At 41.3% G+C, this 20,251-nt stretch overlaps 1 protein-coding gene across 1 annotated transcript; it reads left to right on the top strand.

Annotated features, from left to right (window-relative positions):
• Positions 1 to 583: 583 nt before the first annotated feature.
• Positions 584 to 18,643, top strand: OPRK1 (opioid receptor kappa 1). The gene is made up of 3 exons (XM_053467681.1): positions 584 to 879; positions 14,452 to 14,804; positions 17,895 to 18,643. The coding sequence occupies exons 1-3, from the start codon at positions 584 to 586 to the stop codon at positions 18,416 to 18,418; spliced, it is 1,173 nt and encodes a 390-aa protein (XP_053323656.1). The 3' UTR covers positions 18,419 to 18,643.
• Positions 18,644 to 20,251: the final 1,608 nt, after the last annotated feature.

The following is a 20,251-nucleotide window of genomic DNA, read 5'->3' as shown; positions in this document are numbered from 1 at the left end:
TACATGATAACAACACCTTTAGAGTCCCAAGTAAGCATTCTGATCTAACTCTATAGTACACAGTTTTAAATACCTTTAAATGCTCAAAGCATCAGGGATGGCCAAAAGTGGCACTACTGTATAAACAACTATAATGGTCCATGCTGATCCATGGAACATTCATCAGAGTATTAAGGTTAGCGATATATTCAAGTCCCTTTTTTGAAGCTTATTATGGATACCGTACTTGCCGGCGTATAGCACGCACCGGCGTATAACACGCACCCTCCGCAGGACCGGAAGTCAGGGAGACGGCGCTGCAAATCGTGCAGCTCTAGGATTTATCGGCGTATAACACGCAGGTAGGGTTTTAACTTCGTATTTTGGTTTAAAAAGTGTGTGTTATACGCCGATAAATACGGTATATCTTATTGTTTCAAATTAAATTAATTTCTTCTATGGCAAGTATTTTGTCCTTGTGACCTTAAACACATCAGTGCAAACTTAAGTTTTTTCAAATTCTTCCAGACTAATTTAATCAGTCATGTTCATGACAGAATTTTTCTTTCTTCTCTCTCTGTATATAGTATTTCTCAGTCCATTAATGGTGATGGAATCCCCAGTTCAAATTTTTCGTGAGGGATCAGATCATCTGCCTGTGAGTACTACTTGCTCACCTAGTTGTGCACCTGCATGTTCTTCAAGCTGTTATTCTAACTCCAGTTGGATTCTTGGCTTGGGAGACTTTGAAAATGGAAGTGAGTATTCTGACTCTCCCACTTATGGAAGCAACCATACCAGCATTTCTCCTACAATATCAGTGATCATTACAGCTGTCTACTCTATGGTGTTTGTGGTTGGACTGGTGGGCAATGCTCTAGTGATGTTTGTGATAATCAGGTAAGTAACATTTTAGATTACTTGTGAAATAAATCCTTCAGTATTTCAAGAACTGTTTTATGAATAAAGTAATTTGTTATAGTTTGTGCATTTTACGTATAACATTCACAGTTTTATAATGTTATTAAATAGTACATATTGATTTCATGTTGTATTTAAGCTCCATATGTGTATTACAGAAAATATTAAATGTAATAAAATTTGGCGGAGGTAAATTAGCTATTCCATCAACTTTGTTGAATTTAAAAACGTTCTGCCAAAATGTATGTTTAATGGTTTGTCTAAGTGGAACACCATATTTAGTGAAGACTAAATCGTTATAAATAGGTATAGGCTAAGATGAGTCTCAAGACACATGTAAGCACCCCCTTAATGGTTGTTCATTCATATGCATGCAAATTCCGAGAATTGGTGCCTCTGAGCAGATTTATTTAATGAGCATGAGATATCTTCTGCCTCTCTGTCGGTAATCATTTGTTATAGGAATACGGTTAACAACATGGACAAAATTACACGGAGAAGTAAAAATAGTTTGCTTCAATGATCCTCCCAAAATGAGCAAGTAAGAACCATTAACATTATATTTGATAAATCTGTTTTATCCTAACAAAGTTATGATAGGAATTATATGTCTAATTTTTATGGCATTCTTGTTGACAGCATCATGTAGATTTTCTAAAGGACAAAATCGGTGCTACGGTTTTGTACACAGCAATTCAATTTTGTAAATTTAATATGAAGTAGAAGTAAAAACCAGACCTCCTGAAGTTTATTAAATTACTTGCTTATGTGCCTACCAGAAAAGACATTGAGGCTTATAAAACGTGGCAGGCTGTGCTTCCTCTGTAAGGATAATTCTCCTTTTTGCATACAGTACAACATAACCCAAAGGTAAGTATGTGTATGAGTAAGTGGAACTTCCTGTTTAAATTATTTCATAATGCTTTTAATTTTTTTAAATAAATTGCTTTTCCTCTTGAGTTTCAATTGAGTGATATACACTAAAACATATTCAAGTGAACTTTTTATAGACATTTTACTTACAACAGGGGTTATTTCCTGAAACAAAATGTTTTAGGTCACTTGCTTTTGGACCATCACTTATAAGTTCTTGCTGATATCCCAGTCACCTATGCATGCCAAGATACATGCTTAGGAGCATGATAGGCCACAAACACAACCCGTGGCAGATCCTTCATCAACGAAAAGTAGTTGTTAGTCCTATGTTACCCTGCTGAAAGCCACTCCTTACTTAAAAGTCAACAAGTCTCAGAATATACAGAGCATATGGAAGCAAAATATACCTTGTACGTAGAGGATATTTGTCACTTGTAATCATCGTTGTTTTTTTCTGGACACAGCAGGAGTTGAATTTAGAATATTGAGCTCATAAAAGGGGCTAGACAATTTGAGATGGAACACACAGTTAGGTCCAGAAATATTTGGACACTGGCACAAATCTTGTTATTTCGGCTGTTTACAAAAATAAATTCAAGTCACATTAAATAATGAATATGATCTTAAAGTGTAGTCTCAGCTTTAATTTGAGGCTATTCACACCCAAATTGGAGGAATTACAGCTTTAATATTTAATATGTAGTCCCCTCTTTTTCACAGGAACAAAAGTAATTGGACAATTGACTAAAAAGGTGTTTCATGGACAGGTGTGGGCTATTCCTTCATTTTTTCTTCATCAATTAAGCAGGTAAAAGGTGTTGTGGGAATCCACAATATGCGGTCAAAGGTGCTCTCAATGCAAGTGAAACTGGCCATCCTTAGGATCATCAAAGAGATATCAGCAACATTAAGAGTGGACAAATCAACAGTTTGGTACATTCTGAGAAAAAAAGAACGCACTGATGAGCTCTGCAACATGAAAAGGTCTGGTTATCCACGGAAGACAATAGTGGTGGATAACTGTAGGATCCTTTCCATGGTAAAGAAAAACTCCTTCACAACATTCAGCCAATTGAAGTACACTCTCCAGGGGGTAGGCATATCATTATCCAAGTCTACTATAAAGAGAAGACTTCACTAGAGCAAACACAGAAGGTTCACCGCAAGATGCAAACTATTCATAAGCCTAAAGAATACAAAGGCCAGATCAGACTTTGCCAAAAAAACATCTTAAAAAAAGCCAGCCCAGTTCTGGAATAGCATTCTTTGGGCAGATGAAACTAAGATCAACCTGTACCAGAATGATGGGAAGAAAAAAGTATGGAGAAGGCTTGGAACAACTTATGCTCCGAAGCATACCTCATTATCATGGCTTCCAATGGCTCTGGGTCACTAGTCTTTATTGATGTGACAGAAGACAGAAGCAGCTGGATGAATTCTGAAGTGTACAGGGATATATTGTCTGCTCAGATTCAGCCTAATTCGGAAAAGCTGATTGAACAGTGCTTCACTTTACAGATCTACAATGACCAAAAACATACGGCAAAAGGAACCCAGGAATTTTTTATGTCAAAGAAGTGGAAAATTCTGCAATTGCCGAGTCAATCACCTGAAGAAAGACAGAAAGGCAAAAGACCCACAAACAACTAACAGACAGCTGCAGTACATATATACAATATATGGTCAAAAGTATTGGGACACCTGACTATTACACCAACAGGGACTTTAATGACATCCCATTTTAAATACATGCATTAAAGTTCATGTGGGTGTAATGGTCATGTGTCCCAATACTTTTGTCCATATATTATATAAAAATGTGTCTTTTTACTATTTTGTGAGACAGAAATATTCTTAGTTATTCCCTTGTGAGCCAATACCAAATTCTCTCTTTGATCCAGTCCTTTAATCTACTGAAGTGGCTATGGATAGCTTTGCACCATCTTAAAACATCTTTGTTGTTACTTTGATTTGATGTGTAGCCTTTTGTTTGAAATAAGTAGCAGAAAAAAAACACTTTTTGTCCACAATGCTGAACTAAACCTTGTAACATTTGAACATGCAAATTTGCAATTATTTTCTTTTAAATGTGTGGGTCAAGTGGAAGACAGGATAAAATCATACATTTACATTATTTATTGGAAATATTTTAGTTTTTGAATTTTCGACAAGAGATGACAGGATTTAAAATCGGGGTGTTTCAGCTTGGGCAGAGACACCTAGCAGTAAAGTGTTCAAAGCACCAGCTGCACATTCAAAAAAGGAAACTGTAATGGTATGGTGAGGTAGGACCCCAGATGGCGGAGTTAGCCAGGCCAAACAGGAATCAGAAAGTCAGAGAACCAACCGGGTCAGACAGGTAATCAGGATAAGCCAAATCAGAATCCAGAGACAAGGTCAACAAGCCGAATCAATACCAGACGAGAAGGAATCAGGAGCCGAATCAGGAGACAGGAACGAGGTCAACAAGCCAAGTCAAACCGGAGCAGTAGTCACAATCAATGCGCAAGCAAATAGCAAAATACACCAACCAAGGGTGATCCAGAAGAGGAAGTCCGGGTTTAAATAGGGAGAGGAGGAGGCGTGTCCTGCATGAAGAGGTCACCCGAGGTTATAAAAGCATGTTACAAATGTAACGTGCAATATTAACTTTTGACCACACGGTGGCGCTGTGGTACCCGTTTACCGCGTGGTCGGCCATGCGGTGAAGACGCCGACCGGGTAGCGGTGGTACTCGCTGCCCAGGAAGCCGCCTGAGGAAGCGTCGTGGGAGCAGCCATGGAGCGGGGCCAGAGAGGCAGGTAAGTCCTTACAGTACCCCCCCTCGAGAGCCGCCCGAAGGGCGACCAGGACCCCCACTGGGTTTCCGGGGGTACCTGACATGAAAGTGACGAACCAGACGAGGAGCGTGGACTTCAGAGGCGGGCACCCAGGCTCTTTCCTCCGGTCCGTATCCCTTCCAGTGTACAAGGTATTGGAGGGTACCCCGGAAGAAGCGTGAATCCAGGATGGAACGGATCTCATAATCATCCATGGAGGAGACTGAAACAGGACCAGGACTGGCCAGCGTCCGGGAAAAACGGTTAAATATCACCGGCTTCAGGAGGGAAACGTGAAATGTACGAGGAATACGGAGGTTGCTAGGCAAGTCCAGTTCATAGGTAACAGGGTTGATACGACGGCGGACGGAATAAGGTCCAATAAAGCAAGGAGCCAATTTTTTGGAGGGAGTACGTAGGCGTATATGTCAGGTTGATAGCTAGACTTTGTCCCTGGGCATGAAAGTGGGGGCTGGTAACCGTCTGCGATCATAGTACTTCTTTTGATCCTGAGAGGCAGCAATGGACGCAGAACGGACAGAGGACCACACTGAAGTTAGCCGCTTAAGATGATCATCCAACGCAGGAACACTCGAATCAGGGGATACCGCAGGAAGTACAGTCGGGTGGAAACCATAGACACAGTAAAAAGGTGTATGCTGGGTAGAGCCTTGTACTGCATTGTTTAGGGCGAACTCCGCGAGTGGAAGAAGGTCAGCCCAATCGTTCTGGTTGTCATTAATGAAAGCCCGCAAATACTGCTCAAGGCGTTGATTGGACCGTTCAGCCGCTCCATTGGTTTGGGGATGATAAGCCGTGGAAAAGGAAAGGGTGATACCCACAGCTTTGCAGAAGGCTCTCCAGAAACGGGAAACAAACTGGACTCCACGATTGGAGACAATCACCTGGGGAAGGCCGTGGAGTCGTACAACGTCTCTGATGAAGTTGACTGCAAGCTCCTTAGCTGTCGGTAATTTGACGAGAGGCACGAAATGAACCATCCTGGAGAACCGGTCAACAACAGTAAGTATAGTGGTGTAGCGATGAGAGGGAGGTAGCTCCACTATGAAGTATATGGCGATGTGGGTCCAGGGACGACTGGGTACTGGAAGGGGCAATAGCAGACCGGAAGGGGGAGTCCTGGGGGTCTTGGTTGTAGCACAAGTGTGGCAAGATTTAAGGAAGTCTGCAACGTCCTGTCTCCAGGAGGGCCACCAAAAACTTCGGCCCAGAGCCTGACAGGTGCGCCGGAGACCAAGGTGGCCCGCAAACTTTGTGGTATGGTGCAACTGGAGTATCTTCTCACGGTATACAGGGGGCACGAACAACTTGTCAGAAGGGGTCTGGGCTGGAGCAGTGGGTTGAATTCGTTGCAGAAGGGGAGAGAAAACGGCAAGAGTGACAGCAGAGATGATACGGTTAGTGGGTACGGTGGGTTCCGGGTCAGGTTTCTCCTCTGAGGCAGTACAGAACATACGTGATAAAGCGTCGGCCTTGGTATTCTTGGACCCCGGACGATAGGAGATTATGTAATTGAAGCGGGATAAGAAAAGGGACCATCGTGCTTGTCGAGGTGTTAGTCGCTTGGCATCGCCAATATACTGGAGGTTCTTGTGATCTGTGAGGATGGTTACAGTAATACGGGAGCCCTCCAGAAGGTGACGCCATTCAGAAAGGGCGAGAATCACTGCCAGTAGTTCACGATTGCCTATGTCATAGTTCCTCTCTGCAGGAGAGAATCGTTTAGAGAAGAAGCCACAGGGGTGTAGAGGCCCTTCGTATGTTTTGGGTTGGGACAATACTGCTCCGGCCCCGATTTCCGAAGCATCTACTTCGATTACGAAGGGTTGAGATACATCAGGATGTATGAGGATCGGAGCGGACACAAACAGGGTCTTTAGTGTATGGAATGCTTGGACTGCAGTGGTAGGCCTGTTATGGCAGTCAGCTCCCTTCTTGGTGAGATCGGTCAAAGGAGCTACCACTTTGGAAAAGTCCCGGATGAATCGGCGATAATAATTGGCAAAGCCGAGAAATCTCTGTAGGGCTTTAAGTCCCTGTGGTTGAGGCCATTGCAGAATGGACTGGAGCTTGTCAGGATCCATCTCGAACCCTGTACCGCTAATGACCTTAGAAGGATACACGGTTGACTTCAAATTCACATTTCTCTAGTTTTGCGTACAACCGGTTTTCACGAAGACGTGTCAGGACCTTCTTTACGTGAGTTCGATGTGAAAGCAGGTCAGGTGAATGGATTAGAATGTCATCAAGGTAGATGACAACGAATTGGTGCAGATAATCCCGAAAACAGTCATTTACAAAGTCCTGAAAAACAGCCGGTGCGTTACAGAGCCCGAATGGCATTACTGTATATTCGTAGTGACCAGAGCGGGTGTTAAAAGCTGTCTTCCACTCGTCGTTCTGACAGATACGAATGAGGTTGTACGCACCCCGTAGATCTAATTTCGTGAAAACTTTTGAGCCTTTGAGACGGTCAAACAACTCAGACATGAGTGGCAAAGGGTAAGTGTTTTTTATGGTGATTCGATTAAGACCTCGATAGTCGATGCACGGACGTAGACCTCCATCCTTCTTGGAAACAAAGAAAAATCCCGTGCCGGCGGGAGACGTGGAGCGGCGGATAAAGCCTTTTAGGAGATTTTCACGGATATAGGTCTCCATAGCTTCGGTTTCAGCCGGGGATAACGGATACACCCTACCCCGTGGGGGTACGGTGCCAGGAAGCAGGTCGATGGGACAATCGTAAGGACGGTGCGGGGCAAGGAGTCTGCTTCCTTTTTGTCGAATACATCAGCAAAGGTCTGATATTGTGGAGGTAAGATGGCGGTACCTAAGGAGGCAACCTTCAATACACAGGGTTGAGGTGAAACGCAAGTGGTACACCGCCAGGAGGTGATCTCACGGGTGGACAAATTGATGTCTGGGTTGTGTAGCTGCAGCCAAGGGTAGCCCAACACTATGGGAGCAGCCGGAGAAGATATTACATGTAGAACCACAGTCTCTTTATGGAGAACCCCTATTTGGAGACGAAGCGGTGTAGTGTCATGGGTCACCGCTGCAGGTAGGAGAGGCCGCCCATCGATTGCCTCCACAAAAACTGGAGAGGCTTTCTCCTGCAAGGGAATGTTGTGGAGCCTGCAGAAGTCGCGGTCGATAAAGTTTCCGGCGGCCCCAGAGTCAATAAGGGCTGGGGCTAGAATGGTTCTCTCCTGGACAGTGAGAGCAGCAGGCACAAACATACGCGATGTCCGGTCGTGGGGAAAAACAGCAGGAAGGCCTAGAGGAGACTCCCCAATCCTCCTTAGGCCCTGTAGTTTCCCGGCTTCACGGGGCAGGAGCGCACGTAATGACCTTGTTTGCCACAGTACATACAGAGGTCCTGTTGGCGCCGGAGGGATCTCTCCTCCTCGGAGAGATGTGTGGAGCCGATCTGCATGGGCTCTTCAGGCGGAAGAGAAGCAGAGTCAGAAGCAGCCAGACGTGGCGCAAAACGCACTGGAGCCCTCCTTTGGCGATCTCGCTGTACCTGGCGTTCCCGGAGGCGTAGATCAATGTGGCCAATGTAGGCGATGAGTTCTTCCAAGTCCGTGGGCAGGTCTCGGGGTGCTACTTCATCTTTCAGGCGGTCAGACAGGCCATTAGTGAAGGCAGCAACCAAGGCGTCGTTGTTCCATGCCACTTCTGCAGCCAGGGTACGGCATTCAATGGCATAGTCCGATAAACTGCGTGTACCCTGACACAGTGAGAAGAGACTTGACGAGGCAATATGGTCGCGACCTGGCCTGTCAAACACTTGACGGAAAGTGGTTACAAAGTCATTATAATTGTTGACCACTGGAGAGTTGCGTTCCCAAAGAGGAGTTGCCCAGGCCAGAGCCCTGTCAGTGAGTAGGGAGATGACATACCCCACACGGGCTCTGTCGGAAAGAAACAAGTAGGGAGACATCTCGAAGTGAATGGAGCACTGATTGAGGAATCCACGACAGGTAGCAGGATCTCCTCCATATCTGGGAGGAGGAGGTAAACGGAGGGTATGAAGACCTGGGTCAGCAGGCGGTGGAACAGCAACAGGTGCAGCAGCGGGCACAGGAGGAGGACCACGTGCTGGATCAGTCCTCGCCAGGAGGGTTTGCAAAGCCTGAGCAAACTGGTCCATGCGATGATCTAGACTTTCAATACGGGCTTCACAGGTAGACATCTTCTGGCCAATCTCCGCGGGGTCCATGGTGACCCTTGGTACTGTAATGGTATGGTGAGGTAGGACCCCAGATGGCGGAGTTAGCCAGGCCAAACAGGAACCAGAGAGTCAGAGAACCAACCGGGTCAGAAAGGTAATCAGGATAAGCCAAATCAGAATCCAGAGACGAGGTCAACAAGCCGAATCAATACCAGACGAGCAGGAATCAGGAGCCGAATCAGGAGACAGGAACGAGGTCAACAAGCCAAGTCAAACCGGAGCAGTAGTCACAATCAATGCGCAAGCAAATAGCAAAATACACCAACCAAGGGTGATCCAGAAGAGGAAGTCCGGGTTTAAATAGGGAGAGGAGGAGGCGTGTCCTGCATGAAGAGGTCACCCGAGGTTATAAAAGCATGTTACAAATGTAACGTGCAATATTAACTTTTGACCACACGGCGGTACCCGTTTACCGCGTGGTCGGCCATGCGGTGAAGACGCCGACCGGGTAGCGGTGGTACTCGCTGCCCGGGAAGCCGCCTGAGGAAGCGTCGTGGGAGCAGCCATGGAGCGGGGCCGGAGAGGCAGGTAAGTCCTTACAGAAACTTCTTGCTTTGAAGGTTTATTTAATTTTGCTTCGCTAAACTTGCAGACCTGGAGGCTGCCATTGTTGTCAGCCATGTGGTATTTTTTATTACATTCTCTTCTCAAATACCACACTAAGCTTTATGGCAAAGCTGGGTAATTTATGGCAAAGAGTGGGTAATTTGCACTTACCCATTATTGGCATTGACCCATATTGTTTACCACAGGGCAGTGATTATGTAATGAAATTTCTATTGTGATAGAACTAAAACTTAAAATAAAAAAGCACAATACTTTTGAAACATTTTTATTTGACACTACTAATGGTGGGAGTTCCTCATTAAACTATTCCAATCCAATATTTTTGGCCCACTATAATACTATACTTACCCACAAACCATTTATTGCCTCCTTGATGTACTCTAAAACCATTTAATTGTTACCTCCTAACGAGCAATGAAGTGCCAGGCACGTCACCAAATAACTGTCAATTAATGACTGATGACTTTAAAAAATAAATCATATATTTTTATTACTTATTTCTAAACTGGGCTTCCAGTCCATTTCTTAGGAGAAACAATGAAACGATATTAATTTCTAACCCCTCAATAAAAACAGTCAGTTACTGGCCCATGGCATGTTTGGCACATCATGGCATTATATAAGCTTAGAAAGGGATGAAAGTTAGCTTTCTCTGCTTAAACAGTGTTGTAATGCTAAATGTTGAGGCATTCAGCAACACTGAAATCTTCAGCATGGATCCCGTGTGGCCCCTCCTCGAGGCTTCAACATTTTCTATGTACAATGTGGCAGGGGAGGCCTGATTTAAAAGACCTTGTTGATTGCCTGGTGTTGCTGAGTTGCCATGATAGCAAGGCATTCATTGACACTGAGAACCCACCCCAGGACACAACTCTCGAGTGGTCATAAGCACAAGATGGCGATGCCCATTATAAAATAAACAAGTTTCCAAGAGTGTTTCTCCAAATACTCCAGGTACTGCAGACACCCATATGGAGCTCAGTGAAAACCACATTTCTAATCACAGTGTGATTAGTAAAATATGTAAAAAAAAGAAGAAAAAACAAATATAGTTTTAAAAATTAAATAAAAATGTGGTAACATGTAAAAATAATTATCCAAAGAGGTCATCATTAGGGTAACCATCCAGTCCCGACAAAGTATAATTCAAAAAAGTCCATAATATTGTTTTTTTTTTAAATAAAAAGTTTATTTTAAGGGGAAAGTGCTGAAATTAGTGCTACATCATTCTCAAAAATCTTGGCAAGGAAAGAGTTAAAATACTAGCATTTGAAATACCCATTGGATGTTTAGTAAAAAATGTATGGTTTGATGGGGTAAATTGAATTAGCCAGATTCAAAGACGTCCCAAAAAGGACATAGTCGCATACTGACCAGATGTCAAAATGGAAAAAATGTGCACCTCCAAAAGTGACCTTTTAGCCACCAAACAACCCGACAAATATATGCATGGGTGATATCACTGTACTTGGGAGATGTTGCTGAACACATGTTGGGTTGTAACTTATCCTAATAGCTGTAAATTCATAACTAAAGTACAATGTGTGTGGAAAGAACATAAACTTTGACAAAGGGCGATAAAATAATGACCAGAATGACCTGTCATACAGGGCCCCAAGGTACTCAGAGATGGCTCCAGCCTGGCTGTCAAACAAAGATAGCACAGGTAGGAACTCCATTGTTTAACTAGTCCCATTAATTGGATTGCTACCAGGGGAATTGAAGGTTGGGTTGTATACATGTTTCTGTTTCTCTATGTTAATGCAGTTCTGTGGATATATGAGACTATGTTTTACAACAATAAAATGTTAATTCTTGCTGTACTCAAACCAAGGTAGTTGTATCTACTTATTGGGTACACATAGCAGAGTGTGGCAAGGTGTGCATGCTGACTGGTGCTGGAAGTGATTTGGGGGACAACAGGAGGATACATCTGGGTGATTTCTACTACAGCTCTCTTGGTCAACCAGTTACATTCTTTAAAAGAAGACTGAACTGGGTCCAGACCCCAACCAGATCTGCAACCAGTTCAGTCGGGGAGCACAGCTCCATTGCTCCTAGAGTTGTAAATGCAGGGGAGCTGACAAGAGGCACCTGTCCCACTAACCAGTTCTGGGGTGCACTTGAAGACCAGGGAGTTTGGGTCACAGGTGAGGACAACAGTCCCACTCAACAGGGCAGGGAGACAGGGTCCATAATCTGTGGGTAGCAGGCTTGCTTTCAGTCCTCTCCAGGGACCCCACCCCTTCCTAATCCACAACTTACTCTATAAACCTCATTCCTTCATCTTTCGGTTCCACCACTCTTTTTTGGGCTCCACTTTTTTCGCTTTGAGCTCCACCTCTTCCTCTATATATTAAGCATGGATACTGAGCACCTACATGTATATTTTGTTGTTTCGTGCTCCATTGCAATTGTTTTATTGATTATAAGAGATTATATTGCGTTTTCATTGTTCAAATCAATTAATGAACAAGCAAACATGGCAGATAAACGTACACATAAACGAAGATGCACAATTCGAATTCAAAGTTTGTCTTTGTATATAAGACAAAATCCCTAAATATCACCTAGTTAATCTCCCTGGTCCCTTCCCCTCATATAAATCACTGCCTCTAGCAGATGTTAAGTCTTCCATTGTATAGTACGGGTTAATACGGGATTGTGTCAGGATTAAAAGGTCCATAAGAGCGACTGTATTGGAAGCTGCCCTTCATTGGTTAATGAGTCCCCTGCCAGCGACCAATAGAGGTCATCCCAGTCCAAGCTGCTCAGAGCATTAGTCTCAGCAACTTGGGCTGGGAGGAACAGGGATTTGAGTCTCCCTGGCAAAGAGCAGGGAAAAATACATCTGGGCCTGGGGAGAACAATGGCGTTGGCGCCAGGATTTAAAGGTCCATAAGAGTGACTCTATTAGTCGCCAGCAGGGGGCTCGTCTGGCATCAACCAGTGAAGAGCATAAGTATGAGTAGTAATGCCATACCAAGGCTTCAACCGCAATTACAGTACATTCACACACCATTTGCTCCGTACATACGAGACAGTGCCAGCATATATGTCAACACATCCAATCTTTTATACGAAATGGTCATTAGGGTTGTCATCTATTCTTTGGAGCAAAAAAAGAGCAAATCTACTCAACATAAAGTTCCTTTGAAGACTGAGCTTCACCTACCCTGTTAGAGGTAAAAGGTGTGTAACAGGTTCAACTCTTGCCTGTTTAGCTGGTGTTTGTAAGCTTACATAGTTTAATTTCTATCCAGCTTGTATATAGCACTGTGCATTGCTCCATACAGGTTTTCATTTGCCAGTGTCATCTTTGTCTGGCAAACAGCTTATCAGAGCCATTTTTAAACCCACACAATTTATCAGTGTAATCTTTTGTCCACAAACAGCATATCAGTGTCATCCTTGTCCCCAAACACCTTAACAGTGCCATCTCTATCCCCAAACTGCTTAACAGTGCCATATATGTCCATTTGCCATCATTGTTCCCCAGCTTAACAGTGTCATTCTTCTCCCCAAACAGCTCATATCTGCCATTGTTGCCCCCCAGCATAACAGTGCAATCCTTGCCTCTAAACAGCTTGTCTTTGCCATCTTTGTCCCCAAATGTAATGGTGTCATATTTGTCCCAAAACAGCTTTTCTTTGCCATATTTGTCCCCAAACAGCTTGGCTCTGACATCATTGTCCCCAAACAGCTTGTCTCTCCCAATGTTGTCCCCCCAGGTTAACAGTGCTATCCTTGTCCTTAAACAGCTTGTCTCTGACATCTTTGACCCCAATCAGATTGTCTCGACAATATTTGTCCCGGACAGCTTAACAGTGCCACATCTGTCCACAAGCAGCTTATCTTTGTCATGTTTATCCCCAAACAGCTTAATAGTGCCAGCCTTACAAACAGCATCCCAGTGCCAACTTTGTCATAAAACAGTTTCCCAGTGCCATCTTTGTTCTCAAACAGCTAAACAGTGCCACCTTTGTGACCAAACAGCTTCCCAGTTTCAACTTTCTCCCCAAACAACTTTCCAGTGACAACTTTGTCCCCAAAAAGCCCTGACTGCTGTGCTGAAATAATTTATAAAACTAAAACAATAAAAAAAATTCATCATCAATAATAAGGCAGACTACTATAATATATGATTGACACAATGATTCCTGTTACTCTAGAACCTATTTTTACAGATTCCTTAAATGGTTTCAGTTTACTCGGGATAATATTCGTTTCTTTGCTATTATTTCTGTAGTGTTTACAATAATTATCATATTGTAATTACACATTTACCTTTATATTTACCCAAACTTTAAAATTAAACAATTTGATAATATAATTGCGTTCATTCTTTTTACAAATAGCATATTGATTCATACAATAGAAGCAAATATGTTGTTCTTATTTTTTTGTTTATGGTTTAACTATTATATTACATTTACACATATACTGTAATCTGGCATTTCATGTGTAGCCTATTAAGAGAATAAACACTAAATCACAATTTCTGTATGCACTAAATATACAAATACATTTATAAATGACATTTATAAATGGTGAATCAAGAGACAGAGTTTATAAACATTGTTAATTATCTTTGTTGACATCTTAATTAGTTTGGTATTATTTGCATGTTTTTTGTCATCTCGGATGGTGCTGTCACGTATTATTAGTTACAATGGACTAACTTGATTAAATTACGAAACTGATCTGAAGGAATATTTTCTTACAATGGAAATGTAAAATGTGTGTGGGTTTGGTATTGGTATCTGCAGATATGCTCTTTCAGATATGCTCTGGCAGCGTGTGCATTCGTGTGACTGGGATCAGCAATGACCCAACAGTGTCTCGTTCATGCCATCAACATGGGAGGTTGTTAAACATGCTAGGTTGCTTATATCAGAGAGGGAGAAGTTGTGCTTCTCATAGGAACATTATTCTTTGGAACAGGAAAGGGATGAGGAAAACACAACAGTTGCTTTAATATGTACAGTGTACATTTTTCATCAATATTATTATGCTTTTTTCTCCCAATAGGTATACAAAAATGAAGACGGCAACCAACATTTATATTTTTAATCTGGCGCTGGCTGATGCACTAGTGACCACCACAATGCCTTTCCAAAGCACTGCGTTCCTTATGGGCTCCTGGCCTTTTGGAGATGTGATCTGTAAAATTGTTGTTTCTATTGACTATTATAACATGTTTACCAGCATCTTCACCTTAACCATGATGAGTGTTGATCGATATATTGCTGTTTGTCATCCTGTAAAGGCTTTGGATTTCCGTACACCTCTAAAAGCCAAATGTATCAATGTATGCATCTGGATTTTATCCTCCTCTGTTGGAATATCTGCAATTGTTCTTGGAGGCACCAAAATTTCTGATGGTATGTCTGAATGTATGAGATGTATTTCATGCTATTCAAAATACATTTTACATAATTTACACATTTCATGTAATAAAAAAAAAACATTAATGGGAACTTTGTGAATTACATTAAAATGTAAGTTTTTTTATAATCCACAAATATTGACAATATTTATTGTGGGAGTGTAGAATTTAAATAAGGACTGGTGCAAGGATCTTTGCCGCCCCCCTGTATCTCACCCTTGGGACAGAGTCATGGGAACACATCATACGAATGACTTGCCCCCCACGTTGACAAAGTCGACACCTTTACAATGCTAAATCTCTTTTTTTCTCCCCCGTGTAGTTCAATTATGAATGCAGCATTGTAGGCATAGATCAACTGAATAAGACATACAAACCCTGTATTTGTGGGTATACATGGAAACATAGCATTGCAGGAATAGAGCAACTAGAAAATCAGCATTAAATGTGTAGATCAAATAAATAATGGATGGAAACCCTAAATTGCAGGCATAGATCACAGGTCGTACACCCCCAAATGACAGTCATGGCACCCAGATTGCAGACATAGGACTTGCCCAGCACCCCGATTGCAAACCTAGAACTAGCCTCAGCACCTAGAATGCACACATAGAACTTGCTCAGCACCCAGATTGCATCCACAAATTTGCACAAATTGGACTTGTGTTAGCACCCAGAATGCACACACAGGACTTGCCCAAGACCCAGATTGCATCCACAAACTTGCACAAATTGGACTTGTGTTAGCACCCAGAATGCACACACAGGACTTGCCCAGCATCCAGATCGCACATACACACAGGACTTGCCCCTGCAACCATTTTGCTCACATAGGGACTTGCCCCAGCAACCAGATTACACACAAGACTTGCCTAGACTGCTAGTAAAAGATTTACCCCAGAAGTCAGGGTTCTTCCAAGTCTGGCTCACTTGCATCCTTAATTTATTTTATCCCCTCTTGGCTCAAAACAGTAACAATAATGGGTAGACTGTCAGAATACACTTATAGACACTACCTTTACAAATGCCTGGCCTTAAACACACATCTGCCCATAAACTCATTTACACATGCACATTCAAGCTTGCCCATAATTATAAACATCCTAGCTTACACTTAGCCCTTTGACACTTTTTTCCCTAACATACAAGCGATTTCAAAACTGTATCCCCTTTCTGCTGAGCTCCAGGATATGATGTCATAGTCTGGCACTCAGCATCAATTGTCTGCCTCACAAGGGAGCAATAAGACAGAGCCCATCACCACAGTCTTCCTCTGTGGTGGATTGGAGTGCCCCCCCCCACTGCCCCAGGCAGTTTATTGGTTTGTGAGTGTAGCATTGTTGCGTTCTTGTTTTCGGTACACATTTGTAAACCTATTACACTGTTTTCAGGCTCTAGTGTCATACTGACTGTATCACAACACTCACATCACTAATGCACATGTTTTTTTTTAGACAAAAGAAATTCATATGCGCAGTTGTTAAACATTCTTATGGGTGCTTCCCATGTCATCAGCAAACTCTGTTTACTTGTTCTCCTATAAACAGATGTTCAGTATTAAAGTGTAACTGGCTGTTTGTTCATTATGGGAAAATAAATTCTGCTGTTAAAAGGATACAAAATATATTACTATAAATAACCTGAGATACTATATAAACAGAAATTGAACAAAAAGTTCTATGGTATAATTGAAATATGTGGCAACACTGCATTTTAGCCTCTGGGTGCATAGAATGTATGGTCCATGGTCCTCACTTTTAATTTTAGTAAATATGTTTCCAGATAAAAGAACTGTATTTGCTGCTAATATTGCATTACCCATGTTACCCAGAAATGTAGTTACCACCCAGTAGCTATTATGCTTGCACTGTTGTGCTACAGCTCGCACAAGAGACATTGATTAGAGCATTAAAATGGCAATCATCTCGAGCAGATTTTTACTGCCCAGGTAGACGATTACGCAGGTTTTTATGGGACAGGGCACTTACTCAATAGTGAAGAGGTTTATATTTTTTAAATACTGTTTACTGGTGCTTGCAGTTCTCCATTATAAGTTATGAAGTTATAAATAATAAGTAGTTTCCTATTCAGCAAATCAACTGTTTTCTACCTCCCAGTGTGTGGTTGGGACAAAAGGCACTTTGCAAGTCAACAAAAATTCATGTGACATATCACTTTATTTTCATGACAGTGTTCCATTAAAATCATAATGTACTAGTGTATGTGTGTCATACACTCTTTACTTTCTTCTTTCTTTTACCCCTTCACCCCCCCTACTTTTTGTTTTGTATTGCTGTCTCTCTGATTATTTTTCTATCTTTCTCTACATTTACCTCTCCTGTCTTTACTGCCTTTCCCCCCTCTCTTTCTCTCCCTTCCTCTCTCTCTTTTGTTCCATCTTTCTCTTCCTTTCTTCTATTTCTCTCTCTCTCTCTCTCTTTCTTTCTCCCTGTAATTTGTGTCGTCTGTACAGTACAGTTGTGTTGGAACTCTTATATGAACCCTGCAATGGCCCTGGGGAAGCAAATAAGAAAATCCATTATATTGTCCGTACCTCATCTAAATACCTGATCTAAAACACCATAGCATTATTTTCAGTGGTGCAAGTTTTAGACAGTTCAACTGCTTCACTTTATGCTATTTTAATAAATATAGGATGAAGCATGTTAAATTTAACTAGAAAAAGTGGGAATTCACCCCCTCTAGGACCTGCTTGTGTTTAGCAATAAGTGGTGGACAAAATGTGTTTTATTGTTATTTTTTGACTTCAATTATAAGCTGTGATCGTTTTTAAATATTTTCACATTTTAAAGCACTTGGGAGTGTATGTAAAAAGAGCATTCCAAAAGAGGAAAGAATTTTCAAAGGTGGAAGAACTGTGGGAGGATTAATCTGCCTTTTTTTGTGATTGGACCATTTTTTACCACTTTACAACAAAATTAGTCCTGGTGTCAATAACGTAAATGTTTTCTGACTTATCTTTAATTTTAGAAATTGTATTTATTACACTATAGCACTCACTTAATTGTTTTTTTTTTCTTTTATCAAATAAAGAAATTCTAACATATTTTCTACTTTTTTCCAGGTTCAACAGAATGTGCCCTTCAGTTTCCCAGCCACTATTGGTACTGGGATACTGTAATGAAAATCTGTGTGTTTATCTTTGCATTTATAATACCTGTATTTATTATAACAATCTGCTATACTTTAATGATATTACGTCTCAAAAATGTCCGTTTACTTTCTGGATCCCGTGAAAAAGATAGAAATCTCCGTCGTATAACACGACTTGTACTTGTGGTCGTTGCTGTATTCATTGTTTGCTGGACCCCTATTCACATTTTTGTGCTGGTAGAGGCACTAGTAGATGTACCCCAAAATATTGCAGTTATTTCTATTTATTATTTTTGCATTGCTTTGGGCTATACGAACAGTAGCATGAATCCAATATTGTATGCTTTCTTGGATGAAAATTTCAAAAGATGCTTCAAAGACTTTTGCTTCCCATCAAAACTCCGACTGGACCGTCAAGGAACCAGCAGAGTTGGAAACATAGTGCAAGACCAAACATTCACAAGGGGAAGTGACAGGACTCATAAGCCAGTATGACTAGCAGTGGAAATGACCTCTTTCACACCCCAAGGAAGAGGGGATCAAAATGAACTTGGATTGACCCAAATCACATCTGCTGTATAACTAGTAGTGCAGATTGTTTTTGCCATATGGTATAGTATTTTGTTTTGTAGAACTTGACGAAGCCTGTCAAGATATAAACAAGATATTTCTGCTGTTTACTGAAAACAGTAAATATGGTACAGAAATTGAAAACAACTGCTTCTACACAGCAGTAAACGAATAATATCAGAAAGAAATATTCCATCTTCCATAGGTGATCTGCCAAAGCTGGGACTCTTCCCGGCTCCCTTATTTGTGTTCACATTTCTAAGTGTACTTAGTTTAACCCCTTCATTACCCAATAGATGTACAGGTACATCCACAAAAGTTGTGACAAGACTACCTTCAGGATGCACCTGTCCATCAAGCATTTTTCTATTGCCAGCTTGGACACCCCCTTGTCAGCACAAGCCAGCGTGATTGTATGAGCGCTCACACCATACACCATTACATACACTGTTATACAAGGAATGTCTGCGAACTGCTGACACCCACCTGAAGCTCTTTGAAGGAGAATAGAGACCCTGCTGGCATCTCCAGTTGAACATTTTAAAAAAAAAAGATTTCACATATTACTGCATCCCCAAACATACAGTACATAGAATAGGGAAACAGTAACGTGAGCTTTACTGATTCAGAAAACAGAAACAGTGGTGGTAACCTAGTGTACGGGTGGCCTGTGGCTCTGCATCACAAAGTTGTGGTTTTCTAAATACACAATCATTTTTTTATTTGGGATAAAATGAGGTTTTAAGGTATCATACTGTATGTTGTTGTCAGACTGAATCAAATATAAATGTATATGATGTAGGTGATATAAACCTTAACTATTGTAAAACAAGTGCTGTAGTTAAGCTTAAGCACTGGCCTATGTGAGATATTTTATAGCAAATTTAGTAAAATTACATTTGTAGGCTTTTATATTATTCATTTTCAGCATTTGATATGTTGTGTCATATTATCAATGCTTCTGTTTTGCTATCTGTGGTGAATTGCAATGAACACAAGTGTATCTATTTAATATGAACCAATAAAAAGGTGAACAATTTGCTGCTAAGGACAAATGCCTGAATAAAATATTTTTGTAATATATTTTTGTATTCACCAAATAATATTTAATATTTTTAAGTGTAATTTACATTTTTAATTGTAGGATACATTTATAATCAGTTTATATCATACAAGCTTTGGAAAGGAAAAACAGTTTTTCAACCAAAACACTTTAGGAATAAGTCTATATTAAATTATAGTATATTAGTACAATATTGCTGTTTGACTTTAAATATTTTCTTTCACTCTGGCAGCTTTTTAGGGAGAGGCAGCTTTCATTCTGGAAAATGGTGGAGGTGCTTTTGTCACATGGTAGTTGGAGATTCATAGTCGCTTACCTTCTACCGTGAACATGGTATACTGTAGATTGTGGCTATGGCAACTACCACAAGAAGTGCTCTTGGCATGAATAAGAGAAAAGCATTATATGACTTTGGTGAACACAATGAATATGGACTGCATTACATGGTTGTTATAGTCAGGTTGAAATACTATTTCCACAGTATGTCCTCACCTAAGACTCACAAATATTTCCCCTGCTCCATTACATTTTGAAAATATATATTTTAATTTTAAATGTAATGCTAAATTGTCCCCTAAACTTCCATAGATCCATCTCTCTACTAAAATGCATGTTGGTATTGTACATTAAAGTTGATAATGGAGAATTGAATATAGACATTGAATATTATGAAATATAGATGTCACAAATGAGTT

The sequence above is a fragment of the Spea bombifrons genome, chromosome 5 (assembly GCF_027358695.1).
Source record: "Spea bombifrons isolate aSpeBom1 chromosome 5, aSpeBom1.2.pri, whole genome shotgun sequence".
Lineage (NCBI taxonomy): Eukaryota > Metazoa > Chordata > Amphibia > Anura > Pelobatidae > Spea > Spea bombifrons.
Note: the sequence above shows the minus strand (reverse complement) of the source record. Positions and strands in the feature narration are given on the sequence as shown.

Coding starts and splice junctions, on each gene's coding strand:
- OPRK1 (XM_053467681.1), top strand. CDS start 584: ATGGTGATGGAATCCCCAGTTCAAATTTTTCGTGAGGGATCAGATCAT. Junction 880..14,451: donor GTGATGTTTGTGATAATCAG/GTAAGTAACATT, acceptor TTCTCCCAATAG/GTATACAAAAATGAAGACGG. Junction 14,805..17,894: donor AGGCACCAAAATTTCTGATG/GTATGTCTGAAT, acceptor ACTTTTTTCCAG/GTTCAACAGAATGTGCCCTT.